The sequence below is a fragment of the Cryptomeria japonica genome, chromosome 1, assembly GCF_030272615.1.
Source record: "Cryptomeria japonica chromosome 1, Sugi_1.0, whole genome shotgun sequence".
NCBI lineage: Eukaryota > Viridiplantae > Streptophyta > Pinopsida > Cupressales > Cupressaceae > Cryptomeria > Cryptomeria japonica.
In genome coordinates, this window is record NC_081405.1 from 232,043,145 (window position 1) to 232,058,195 (window position 15,051).

Consider the following 15,051-nt stretch of genomic DNA (forward strand, 5'->3'; position numbering starts at 1 on the left):
TTCTGAGTTTCATATAATAAATAAAATTGTATTAATTAAATATTCAATTTAATAAATATGATATTAATGTGTCAAAAAGTCTAATAGTAAAAACAAAAATTTGGCTGCTAAATTCATAATAGCAAATACAACATCAAAACATCATACTACATGACTTATAGCCTCTCTGAAAAGCATAAAACAGAGAACAAAAAAAGTTATAAAATTGTCATCCTTTGTTAGCTTATATAGAAAAACCAAGCACTAAAACTAGCAATATCACTTGAAACAAGTAACATCACTCGAAACTAGCAATATCACTTGAAATTGGCAACATCACTTGTAATTGGCAACATCACTTGGAATTCGCAACAACACCCATTAAAACAAGGAAGAAAAGACTAAAAAAGGAAACTTACACTAACACCCTCCCTTAAGTCTAACTAAGGAGACAAAAGCCTAAGGAAAGGAAAGAGGTAACAAAGAAAACCGAGTGGGAAAAAACTCCCCCTCAAAATTTATACTAACTGTGACTAGCAATTACTATGTTGCAGTGTCCTTCTCCCCAAGAAGGTCTCATAGAAAGTGAAAATAAAAAGATAGGTGGCATGGAAGAACCAAGTATCCTCCCATAATATGTAGTCAATGGTAGATGCTTGAAACTAGATGCAGAAGATGGTCCACAATTGTTAAACAACATTCCTAGCCCCCTAGGAAGAAACAAAACTAAAGATGTATGAATGAAGTCTCTTGAATCTTGAAAGAAATATGCTGGAAGAAATCTCAAGATGTATGATGTCTCTGAAAACCAATGTAGATCATAGTCTAAAGACAACGATGATCCCTCCAAATGCTACTCAAATGTCTCTAAGCCAAAGCTAAAGTGTGGCAAATGTTGATAGGATAAATCAAGTACCATAGAAGACTCAAATATAGTGACCATGGACATATGGTGATAATTGGACCAATGAGAATCTAGTATTGCCAGAATAGGAGCAAATATAGGCAATGAGAGAACAAAAGGGTTTGAAGATGTACCCATAACATCAATAGAAGATGAATCAACTCCATAAGAGTTTCCTGAATAGAGGATATGAAAATCCTCAATGATGTCCTCTAGATTGGCAATGTGGGATTCTACAAACAAGAAAGCAATATCTAGTAGAATTATATCCTGCTCATCAAGAGGACAAGAATGAACCTGCTGAAGAGAATCTAAGGTAACATTTAGAGAAGCCAAGATCTCTATCAAACTAGTAGGTGAAGGTGACTGGATAGCGGCCAATACTGAAGGTGTAGAAAGAGGAGAAGCAGGAGGATATGTCTCTATGTAATCAGGACAATCAAGACTCTTCCAATAAGAAATTTCCTCTTCAATGTCATCGCCATACATAGGATCATCATTATTATCAAGGGAGATAAGTAAAACTATAGTTGGATCATCTAGGAATGGAGGTTCAATGGGATCTCCATATATTTTCCATTTAATGGCCCAAAGAGTGCAAGGGCACTCAATGTGTGATAGAGCCCATGATGTGTGGTCCCCAACACTTAAACCAATTAATCCTAAGACATGATCATTTCTACTTTCCCATGCAGATTTCTACCAACACGCACTTGGTTCGAGAAAAAGCCCATACAAATGTGGCAATAGATGAATCCATCGACAGTGCTTTAGGATTCCATCACACCAAGACTTGTAGTTTCCTTCTTCTAAAGTGATGACAGATGAATGATATTTTATTCCCATTTTAACCTTAGATTACCCCCATTTGGAACTTTATATAAGTTCATTTTATATAAAATAAATTAAGAGACAACCCCCAAGACAATGAAAAATTTCATTCTAAAATAGCTCTAATCTTCAATTCCTACAAAAGATTCTTAATGCTTCTTCTTTCCATCTCCTAGGCTCTAATACCTTTTAAAATTTTATCTAATCCTGTAGACCACAGTATGATCTAGCTAGAAAATAAGAAGAAAACTTACAGAACAAAATAAAAGAATTTGAGAGCGAGTTAAAAATGAAATTATATCATTAACTATTTTTCAATTAATTGCAATAAAATTACATGTCTTATAGCCTCTCTAAAATGCATAGATCAAAGAACAAAAAATCATTATAAAATTGTTATCCTTTGTTAGCTTGTATAGAAAAACCAAGCAATAGTAGTTTCCAATTTATGAGAGATCAAAATTGGCAATAGCACTAGAAAATGGCAATATCACTCGAAACTAGCAATATCACTTGAAACTAGCAACATCACCTATAATTGGTAACATCACTTAGAACTAGCAACCACACCCATAAAACACAAGGAAGAAAAGACTATAAAGGAAACTAGCGACGAAAAGGAAACTTGCGCTAATACCTCTGTGATGTAATACATGTGACACTAATGTTTTGATTTCATATGGTAATAGTTAGTTAGGATTCATAAACTCTTAAAGTAAGAACATGAGATAGTTCACCATTCTAAGGCGATAAGGCTTTTACTCTAGATGTGTGAAAACCTTATGCTTTGACAACCTCAATAATTATGCTAAAAACTAGTTCTTGAAAAAGATCCCTTACTATACAATCAATTTTCTGTCATATAAAAGAAAAGAAAAATTTAAGTAGTTAAATTCAATAAAAAAAAAATATATTCACAATTAAAAATAGGCTATTTACAACCTACAAAGAACTTTACAAATTTCCCACCTAAAGTAACTATATTAGACTAAATAAAAATAAGGGCTCAATAGTCATAATTGACATTATGTCTACCACTAAACTATATCATGTTTTTAAACAATTGGATAGACAAAACTAAAAAAATTATTTCTATTTTTAAAATAGTAGAGAATTAATTTATATTTAGAAAAATCTTATTTGATTTTCAACAATTAGCAACATTATGTCTGCATTATACATTTTTTCATCTATAAACCTCATTTTCAATCCCTTACAAGAACCATGGTGAAACTTAAATGAACGTACTCATACATCTTACATCCCAAATTAGGGTATACATAATCTTCTAAATTTTAATGGGCTTGTTGATCAATGTTAATCATTTTTTTCTAGAACATTCAAGGCTGAATGACCACTGGAATTCAGTTTAACGAGAAGATTTAAATACGAAATTTATTGACCAAACTAAACATAATCAAACACAAACATCCTCTCAACCCCTCATAAACATAGTCAAAGAACCAACATACAATAGATCCATTAGGATAAACTATCTTTATTAGGTTTAGATTCCTCAAAGATTAGAAATTTTAATATTTTAATACCTCCAATTAATCTAATAATAAATGCTTTTTGACATAGATTTTTTAAGACCACATATAGGATATTTCGACGCATATAGGTAGAACAATGCCACATTTATGCTTTAAAATGTGTCTATGTCAAGTGTATTCATGTCTAGGTTGGATTGTTGCATATGCATAAAACAACATCATGTATATGTGCAAAGGCATGTGTGTGCTAGATAAAATTATGTTTATGTAGTTAAAGTACATATAGGTATATTCCTAATGCATATGTGTCCACGTAGGCTCAAATCAATAATTCCGTGATAAATATATGATGTCAACTGGATAAACTATCAAGAGGATACACTCAAATAGGTACCTCAACTAGGATAGAATAAAATTAGGCCTAGAATTAGCCACCATGTGATAAACATGTATAGATAATTAGACAAACTGTTGAGAGGATACACTCAGACAGGTGCCTTTAGGAAAATAAGATGCTTAAGAAAATCTAGGATAAGTTATCTCACCCGATGCACCTAGCTTGCGGACAACTTGGTACATCCTCGGTTGACTAGTCTCACCTCAACTCGCCCCTTCCTGAACCCCAACTTAGCAATATGTAAGTCCAAGGTAAGGTGGGTTGAGCGCTAGGCTGGGTTGCAAGGATACCACTGGTGCAACAAAAAAACAAATCTAGGATAAGTCATCAAATTGATAAAATCTGGTGAACACTCTAGCATGATAGGATAAAGACTAAGTGTAATGCGATAAAATTATACACTAATAGGATGAGTGCCATGTGATAGAAATAAGCACGAAGATAAAGTCTGATGAGTATTACCATGTGATCAACATAAGCGCCATTAGGCTAGGATAAGATAAGATAAGAAGCACTAGGTCATAGACATGAGTACTTACACGTGAGTTGGGAGGTCATGTACACCAGCGGGCATACATTAGTTGCAATGTGGGAGGGGTTATCAATGGGTTCCTATGTATAGATAGGGTGACTCATGGGTTGGCTATTGGGTGGGGGAGATAAATGGAGATGCTCCTAACTTAGAGGACTAGGTATGCATCGGGACCATGTGTACTGACACATTTGTATCATGAGATGCATCAGATTGTGTACCTCGGTGGCTACGAACTTGGTTGTGGGGTGAATCTCTTACAAGTTTGGGCCTATGAGCATATAATTGTGATGAGACTAGTGCACTTCTGATTCAAAGGTCATGGGTAGGCTTATGTACATATATATGGTATGATCACATCTTAGCCCTAGCTAGGGAAGTTAGAGTATTGGCACAAGATTATTGATGAAATTGGTATTTTTATATGGCAACCATACTTTGGACTGTGAACTGTGGCCAAAGGACGACATTGAGTTAACATTTTGCTTCTATACTAGATATCTAATTGGACGGACACCATACATTTTTGACAGATAGCTTGTGGATAGGGTGTCTCGATAGTTTGGTAGGATACAATAGATGTCACAGGGATCTAGAGAGTTTCACACATAGTTACATAGCAAGTACATTGGGGCCCGATTTTGTCATATAATGCTGCAATCTTTGAGTTTTAGGGACTTGTACCTATGCCATGGAATATCATGAGAGATGTGGCTTCATCCCCATCGTGGTTTTTCCCTTAACCGGGTTTCCACGTACAAAATCTTTGTGTTATGGTGTTGTGGTTGTTTGTTTTATGTTTTTGCATCTTTCTTTTGATTAAAAGTATTAAATGGTTGAAAGAACAAATTAATGTTAAAGTTTGTAGAATAGTGATTCACCCCACGTCCCTCCCCCTTGCCCCCCCCCATTCCCCTCCCCCTCCTCATGTTCCTTAATTCCAATAGAGAGGTGCATTTCAAGCGAGGTGGAGTTCTACTTTTTGGAGGTTTTTGCAGCTTGGTGAATTTTGTTTGTGAGCTTCATGGTTAAACCCTTTGTGAAATGGTTTTGTGTGTCTTGTCAAAACCCATGTTTTGAGCATTGCAAAACCCTTATCCCTTTAGGTTATGGGAGCCTTGTAAAACCCATAGTACAGGTTTTGGGAGCCTCGAAAAACCCTCTGTCGATGTGTTTTTGAGGCCTCTGTTTTGATGACTCTGGCCTCATTGATGTTTCAACCAGATCTTGGATGACATTTCTCTTGTGATTGGTTGTTGTTTGGTTGTTGTTTATATGTGTCTTATCTAGTCATAACAATGTTCTTTTAATGGGTTTTGGATCCCTGTAAAATCCTCCTGTAAGAAGTTATAGGTCCCTTCAAAACCTATTTTACCTCGTGAAAAACTATTTAAGTTAATTGTGTTAAGAAGTATTCTATAAAGATTAGAAAGTAAGATAAATCATTTATGTATGTGTGTGTTAAAATACTATATAGATATATTTAGAAAACAAACTAAAATTATAAAATATTCATTTAATAAATAAAATGATAAAAATAATTATAAACTAATTCTTAAATAAATAAATAAAATAAAATAATTATTAATACTTAAAACAACTCTTTAAATAAATAAGACTTGTTTCTTCTAAAATGTTTAGATAGACATGCTTAACCTACGTGTACTTCATATTGTATAGCCATTGAAAAAATTATTAAGAAGAAAACTCAAAAGTCATGAAGTATTTATTATTTTGTTAATTAAAAATAAAAAAACATTTGGTTCAGTCCATGGGGCTTTGGTCTATGAATGAAGTTGAATGGTTCCAAATGAACCCACCAAATATCAAGTATTGTTGAGTGCAAAACTTCAAAAAGAAAACTTAAAAAATATATATTGCTCCAATTTCAAAGGAGAATGAGAAACCAAACTTGCTAAAACTTTGGTTGGTTTCAATAGTTATGCTTAAGTGAGACTCTCGAATTTCTTAGAACAGAGAGTTGACCTAGTCCACTCCAACTATTCAGAACGAACTAGTAAAAGTAAAAGTAAAGTGTCTTTTATAGTCCACGATGCCAGCCATCTATGTATAGGTCTACAGATGGGTTAGAACCCTATGGGACTACCTCGTACTCCTTGCGGGAGGTACCTAACTACACTACAAACGAAGCGTACATACCTTACCCTTGTGAAATTATTCAGATCTGCGTACTAATTCTATTTTATTAAAATAAAACTAGAAGCTTCCAGAATAGTTATATAAGTCAAAGCTTCGTTATTAGTTCACAGGACAACGCTTACCGTGTACCGCTGTCAGGTAGTGTTTACACTCTTTCGGGTCATAACTGGGTCAAGCGAAAATGTCATAGTCAAAAAGTGATATAAATATAATATATTAAATATTTATACGCATTAAACTTACTATAAATTCGTAAACGATTCATTATGTTTCGAGTAAGAAGCTTATTACCAAGGATTTGAGCCAAAGCGGCCACACAGAGCAAACTCAACCTCTGGTCCAACATATTTATATTGCATAGAGTTGAAAGTTTTCCTTGCATTTCTTCACTCCTGAATTGCTGAGCTACCGTCCTCAAACTATCTGTAGTCACTGCATAGCATACTGTAGACTCTCTGAGTACCTCCGACAACATGACTAGAAATATGCTTACAATCCACCCGTCGTTTGGCAACCTTGTATGTCCTGTTACTACAAACACATTAGATGAAGAAAATTTAGCCGCCGCAGAGATGTTGATTTCCAGATGGGACACAAAAACAACAAGCAAAATGCTGTTTCAGAGCACCGCAGAAGAAGTCCGTATGTACATGGAAAATGTAGAAAATCTCCAACGACTCATGGAAAATTTGTCCGCCGCCGGCACCAACGGTCCGGATCTCTCCCGCGCACAAGGGCTGATGAAAATGTCGATGGCCCGTCTGCAGAATGAGTTTCACAAAATTCTGTTATCTAACAGCGAAGCCATCGAGCCGGACAGGAAGTCATCGGCGCTGCCGTCATCTCGTTCCCGCACAGAGAACATTATCACGACTTCCACATGCTCTGACGACGACGGCGACGAAGATGGAGGCGGCAGCGCCGACTGTCTGTCAGTAGACAGACTCTGCCAATTCCACATGGTTCCGTTGGAAGGCGTAGTGGATCTGCAGAATATAGCACAACGCATGGCGAAGAGTGGGTATGCGAGTGAATGCATCCGAGTCTTCATTCTCGCCAGAAAGTCCGTGGTGGAAGAGAGTTTATACAATCTAGGCGTGGAGAAGGTGACGTTAAAGGATGTTCGAAAAATGGAATGGAAATTTCTTGATGAAAAGATCAAGAAATGGATTTACGCTGCGAAAACCAGCATCCGGCTTCTGTTTGCCCAAGAAAAAAGGCTTTGCGACGATGTGTTTCAGGGGCTTGACAAGATGAGAGATTCTTGTTTTGCCGAAATCGCCATGAATCAGACAAGCAAGCTTTTCTCCTTGGCAGAAGCAGTGGCAGCTACAAGCCAGACGCCGGAAAGAGTATTCCGGGTGCTCGACCTCTACGAAACCCTCACCGATCTTATGCCCGACATAAAAGACACATTTTCTCAAAACCTTTGCCGAAGCGTGCACGAGCAGGCTGAGAAGATTCTGGCTCTGCTTGACGAGGTGGCCCAGCGGCTTTTCACAGAATTTGACAAGGCCATTGAGAAGGAGAATTCTAAGGCTCCCGTTGCGGGCGGCACTGTACATCCTCTCACCAGATACGTTATGAATTATCTCACTTTTCTCTCCGATTATAAGAAAACTTTAGAAAACATAACCGCAGATGCCCGTGGAGAACTGCCCAAGGAGCTACCAGACGATTTCGCCGTGGACAATCCCTCTGCCCCGTTGTCTGTCCAGCTCGGATGGACTATCTTCCTTCTGCTGTGCAAGCTCGGAAAGAAATCTGATTTGTATAAAGACGTGGCTTTGTCTTATCTCTTTCTCATGAACAACCTTCACTACATAGTACAGAAAGTGAATGGCTCTGAGCTCAAATTTATAGTTGGGGAGGGGTGGGTGAGGAAACAGTGCAATAAGGCAACACAGTATTCGGTGAAATATGAGAAGGCCGCGTGGATGAAAGTGTATTCAGGTCTGACAGAACAGGAAGCTCCAGAGAGATTTAAAGGGTTTTAATTCAGCGATGGAAGAGTTGAATGCTGATGGCTAGATAGTCTTTCAATCTACCCCGGCCCCCGCCTATCCATCAATCCCTGGGCGCGCAAAACGACACCAATAAAAAATAGAAGAGTTTTTCAATTCTAAAAATAGAAAAAGATTATTTCAAATCTATCAAATCTATTAAAGCGGGATTACATGCGATGGGATTTTGTCTTACTTGGGTTAACATTTATCTTATTTAGTGGAAATTTTTAATAGAATTAAAAAATAAATACTAATATTTCATAAATGAATGTATTTCAAATAAAAGTTAGATTGTAATATCATTGATTTTCTTTTATCTCAATTTATTAAATAATTAATTATTTATTATAGTAAATAAAAATTTAAAATATGTATGTATTTATATATGTATGTAAAGGTCAATATAAAGAAAAGGATAAGAAGACTTTGAGGACAACCAAGTCTTTGTAAGGGATTTGGCATTATCAAGAAAAAATACATCAACTATTAATATTTCTATAGAAGTCAAATTTGTTAGGTGGTGATTTTTTCTAATATGACATTATTGGAAATGTCATAATTTTCAAACATATATTATGATAGTAATGAATTCATCTAATAAGTGAAGTAATGAACTCACTCATCTAAAACATGAAATCCATATAGCATTCAACCTTCCCAACAACTACTTGGTGATAATGTGTTTTGAGACTTTTTGTATATTTCTACTACTCTCCAACAACAAAATTATGTAAACTAAGCTATATAATAAAACCCATGATAAAGATATTTAGAAATGCTCAAGCATAGTTATGTCTAAGTGTGAAGCTCGTAGACAAACACAAATAATTGTTACTACTTATATCCTTAGCTATATATATGACGATTTGTTATCATGACTCAACAAATAATGACTTTATTTGTAAGTACTTCATAGCTCTCTTTATGACCCAAGTTCAAAAATCATTTCACTAATAATTTTCCCAACATTTATCACAATTTAAGAAAATGACTTTGTGACCTAAGCGACTACCATAGTAAGAATAATCAAAAGACTTATCTATGCATCTTTTCTTTATGCTACTTCACCCATAGATTTCACTTTATCAACAATTTGATTTTTTCATGTTTATTTTTTTCTTGTATAATGAAATTTATTTTAGTAAGTATATACAATCTTATCAACCAATAACTTTGAAGTTTCAATTCTCACTCTATTAGAGTTTTCCTCATCCTATTTCTTGTAATAATTTGGATAACATTATTACATATGTTAAATTTATGAACATCTTAACCTTGTTCCTCATGTTAATCTTGAAAACTAAGATTTTCCTTGGTATTAATTTATATAGATAATCACTTACACATTATAGCTAAAAAGTAGGCAAATGACTTTCTTATTAAGATCATATTGTCTTCATGGCTAAGTTAATTTTGAATGTGACCTTTGAAGACATATATTATTTATTCTTTTATAATATTTGTACAGCTTTTTGAAAAAAGTGAATCAAGGTCAATCAAGCTTGTTTGACTACTCGTGAAATGACAAATAGAAATTCCACTACAAATTATAAGATAGGTTTTGATGTAACAAAAGGCTAGAAAATACAATTTTTTTTAAAGTTGCCCTTCCTAATAAGCCAATATTAGATCAAATTTAATTACTAGCCACTTTTTTCATTTTTTTACCACATAAGGTGAATCATTTAGGAACATTTTAAAATTTTCAAAGATAATTTTATGGAAGGTACTCTTTTTTATGAAATTGTAGTAGTGAAAATTACATACCCATTCCCATTACTCTTATGTATCAGATCTAACAATAAATTATAAGTGGCACATTCTTGCATGAATTCATGTCATTACATCAATATATCATGATCCTATTATCACTCCTCTCTAGACAAAGACCTATTGATCCCTAGATCCACATAATCCTTCATAGATCCATGAGTGCAGACTTGAGTGAGGTAAATTATGTAATTATAAATTAAAAACCTAAAACGTTAATTTCAAATTATAAGTAAACACAACTAAATCCGTGTGTCTAGTTATTTTGATATGGCATATTAACATTGCGAGTTAATCTATGGCTCTAACAATGAATGATTTTATCACATATAAACACTATAATGTCTTTGAGGTATGAAGAAAGAAAATTATCATAGTTAATTTCAAAAAGTTGCACCAAATATTTTAAGAGTTTGATGACTTATTCAGATAAAAATTATTGATTAATCTTAGAAATGTTGTCTGGGGCCTGGATATTTTTTGATTCCTTTCCCACCTCACTTAACATATCAAAATATTATTAACAAAAAATGACAACTCTTTATAATAGTTTGGAATTATTAGCATAAGTTTCTAACATATACATCTATTAGTAGTAAAAAAAATACTACAAAAATTTCTTTAAATCTCACTTAAATCATCACCTTTTTTAATCACCAAGATCCTATAAAGGTGAGGTGAATGATAGGTACTTGTAGTAATTCATTGAACAATTATTTCTTTTTTGAAAATGATTCTAAAAAATTATCTAATACCACTTGGTAGAAACGTTTACCTTGAAAATCAGAGCTTAGAGGACTTTGATATGGAAGGAGGGAAGCCTTTCATTACAGTGGAAAAGAAAAAAGGTTCAAGAAATCAAATACGTCTTTTGGAGTTTCCACCACGAATAGAGCAAAGGCAAATGGTGGAGCCAGTAAGAGTGCAGTAGGAAGGAAAATGACTAAATGGTATAGGGATCAAATATGCCTACAAAATATTGCTGATGGGACCCAGAGAACCATCACAAAAATATGCTCCCCTGGTAAGAAATGAAGATCATGTCATGGAATTTGAGAGCGCTAAATACCTCTCATAAACAAGATATTTTACATAATTTTGTTAGGGACCATAAACCAAATATTATGATAGTTCACGAAACTAAAATGCCTAAGGAAAGAGTGGAAAAAATTAAACCTTTTAAGCATTGTGGTGTTTTTGGTGTTAGCTCGGTAGGAGCTTTGGGTGGTATTGTTACTTTTTGGAATTGTAACTACATCCAAGGTAACTTGTTTTGGGAATACTCTAATCATGTGGCCTCTAAATTCACTCACATTAGAGATGATTTCTCATGAATTTTTTCTAACATTTACGCTCCCAACAATAAAAACACTAGGAAATGTTTTTGGAACAAGCTTGCAACTTTAAAAAAACTCTTCCTGGAAGAGATCTGGATCATTATGGGGGATTTCAATTGTCCTCTTTATGAAGCAAAGAAGTTTGGTGGATATCAGATTCACCTGGATAGTAAGATGGATTTGATGAAATTCATCAACAACCAAGGTATGCATGATGTTGATTTAAGGGGAGCCTCTTTCACGTGGACTAATTGGAGGGCTAGAAATGAATTGATTCAGGTTTGTCTGGATCATTCCCTCATATCTAATGAATGGTTAGTTAAATATTTCTACTCCTTGAATGTCCTTTCCAAGGTTGGTTTTGATCACTACCGTATTAGTTTTGTAGTAGATTCTAGAAATGGAAAAATAAATTTTCCTTTTAGATTTGAAAAGATGTGGCTCTCCCACCCGCTTTTGAAGGATGCTATCAAAGAATGGTGGAACATAAAGGTTACAGGATCAAAAATGTTTATGGTGGCCAAAAAGTTAAGGGAAGTCAAATACAAAGTTAGGAAATGGAACGGGGAAGTTTTTGGGGATATTTTTTCCATGAAAGGGGCTACTCAATTAGATTTAAAAGAAATTTGGGACAAAATCCAAAAAGAGGGATATATTGATGACTACTTGGCAAGAGAGAATGAGATTCTCATCAAATATCATGATATAATATCAAAAGAGGAAGAATTCTGGAAACAAAGATCTAGATCATTGTGGCATTCCTCAGGAGATGAGCACACCTATTTTTTCCATATGACGGTGTTAAAACACAAGACAACTAATAGGTTCTCGCATCTTTTTAAATATGGTGCAAAGATTGATAAAGATGAAGATATCAGAAGAGATTTTGTCCATTACTTCAGCAATCTTCTTTCTTTTGAAGGACTTGATGAGAATGCACAACAAAAATTCATTGGTCATTCCCAAAATTTTGAATTTAGATCAAAACAAATTCTTATCGACTATTCCCTCCTCAAATGAAGTCAAGAAAGTGGTGTTATCCTTCGAAGGTAATAAAGCCCTTGGCCTAGATGGTTTTCCAATCTTCTTCTTTGAAGGTTCTGGGACATTGTTGTTGAGGATGTTGTCAATGGGGTTAAGGAATTCTTTGGGTCAAGGAACATTCTTAAGGAAATCAATTCTTCTTTTATTGTTCTCATTCCTAAAGTCTCTGGAGAAGATGTCTTGGATGCCTTCAATCCCATCAGCCTTTGTAAATCTTTCTATAAGATCAGCTTTAAAGTTTTGAATTCCAGATTGTTGGTTTTTCTCCCTCTTTTAATCTCCCCCCAATAGAGTGTTTTTATTCCTGGAAGGAAAATCCTTGATTCCATTATCACTGTGCATGAGAATATCTATTCTCTGGAGGTTTCCAAAAAGCAAGGCTTTTTGCTTAAGCTTGATCTATCCAAAGCCTATGATAGAGTGGAATGGTCTTTTCTACTTAATATTTTTAGGGCTTTTGGATTTTTAGAGAGAGTTCTTCAGCTTATCTGGTAACTCATTTCATCATCTTCTTTGGCTGTTATTGTTAATGGTTCCACCTCACATTTCTTTAAGGCTTCTAGGGGAATTATATAGGGAGATCCAATTTCTCCAATTCTCTTTATTTTGATGTTGGATTGTCTAGGAAGGTATTTGTAAAAGCTGGGAAGCAAGAGCCTTTAAGCAGACTTTAGATTTGTATGAGAAGGCGTCAAGCCAAAAAGTGAATTTGAGGAAGAGTTCCCTATTTTTTTTAACACACGTGATGATAGGCAGTTGAGGATTGCTTCCATCCTTGGTTTCCCTATTGGTGTTCTTCCCTCTTCCTATCTTGGTCTCCCATTGTGTTCTAAGCATACTAATGCCTTTTGGTGTTCTCTTGTTGACAGGTTTAATATGAAACTTGCCAGATGGAAGGGAGCTCTTCTTAGTCAAGCGGGAAAAATTCAGCTCCTAAAATCATCCCTCTAGAATTTACTAGTTTATACCCTCAGTCTATTTAAAATTCCTTCTAAGTTTGTTGAAATCATAAAGAATATTCAGAAATGCTTCTTATAGTCTGTTGTTGAGGAAAGAAAAAGAACTCCATTTATAGCTTGGGAGACCATTTGTAGACTGAAAATATTGGGGGGCCTTGGTCTGAGAAATATCAAAACTTTCAACTTGGCTCTCCTTGCAAAATAGATTTGGAGATATTTTTCTCACTTAAAGGAGTGGAATTCAATTTGGCATAGTAAATATTTGCACAGTGTGGGCTCTCTAAAAGATTTTCTCCAATCTCACAATCTCTCGTTGGGATCTTCTTTATGAAATGATGTCATTAAAGCTAGGGAGGTTGCTGTGAGGGGTGCAAGTTGGAAGATTGGGGATGAAAGAAAAGCCTTATTTGGGGAAGATACCTGGTTTTTTCAAGAACCTCTTTGTAGTTTTTCTTCTTTTCTCCCTTTTATGGAGGAATGTAAGGCTAAATTTGGTCATTTTGTTGGTGATTACTAGGAGGGATAGTGGGTTAATCTTGGTCTTGTGAATGATTCTCTTCGGCCCATTCTTAAAGCCCTCAATTCTATTGCCTTGGTTCCTTCTAGTGTGGAGAATTGCCTAGTCTGAAGATTGACTCCCTCTAGGGTTTTTTTTTGTCTCCTTTGCTATCTCTTTTTTTGTCGCAATCATCTTCTCCTCCCCCTCTATGGGCTAAGGCATGGGTGAAAAATCTTATTCCTAAAATTAACATCTTCTTTTGGATTTTTCTCTAGAATAAGCTGCTAACTTTGGACAATTTATGTAAAAGAGGTTTTTCAATGCCAAGCAGATGCTACCTTTGTATGGCTAAGGTTGAATCCTCCCCTCACATTTTTCTTCATTGCTCATATGCTAGGGATATTTGGGATCAGGTTCTTAAGTGGCGGAATCTCTCTTTGGTCTTCCCTAAGTCTATTCTTGACTTTTATTGTGAGTGGATAGCACCCTCGGCTAATCAAATTATTAATTTATTATGGTCTTTTGTGTTCCCTCATGTAGCGTGGGGTATATGGAAAGAGAGAAATAATAGGATTTTCTGGGATGTTTCTCTCCCACCGAATATTGTTTTCAAAAAAATCCTAAGGGAAATTGGAGAGAATGTGAATATATTAGATATTAAGTTTAAGAGGGAGGAGAAACAAATTTTTCAAGCCTATGACTATAAGGTTTCTGAAGGTTAGAAATTAAAAATAGATATCTCTAAAGCTTCGATGTCTGCTAAAAAATCTAGAGAGGGTGTGTTATGGAGCTTTCCCCTTGAGGGATAGATTAAAATTGATTTTGATAGGGTAGCTAAAGGAAATCCTAGGTTGGCTAGGTGCTGGGAAGTGATTAAAGATGAGAATGGCAGGTTCATTTATGCGGTGGCATTCCCATTGGGTAACCAGACCAGCCACCTTGTTGAAGCCATTGGGGCCTATCAGATTTTACTATTGGTCTGTCAAATTAATTATAAAAAAGTTTGGATTCAAGGAGATTCGAATAATATCATCCAATATCTAAGGGAAGCAATAAGGCCTCGTGGACTATTCAAAGTTGGATTAATTTATAAGAAGAAATAATCCATTCTTTTGATGAATGTTATATCTCCCATGC

The 15,051-nt window shown here is 35.0% G+C and overlaps 1 protein-coding gene across 1 annotated transcript; it reads left to right on the top strand.

Annotated features, from left to right (window-relative positions):
* Positions 1-6,607: 6,607 nt before the first annotated feature.
* On the top strand, positions 6,608-8,464 carry LOC131035367 (exocyst complex component EXO70A1). The gene has a single exon (XM_057967041.2). It carries the CDS (start codon positions 6,773-6,775, stop codon positions 8,294-8,296), a length of 1,524 nt encoding a protein of 507 aa, XP_057823024.1. The 5' UTR covers positions 6,608-6,772; the 3' UTR covers positions 8,297-8,464.
* Positions 8,465-15,051: the final 6,587 nt, after the last annotated feature.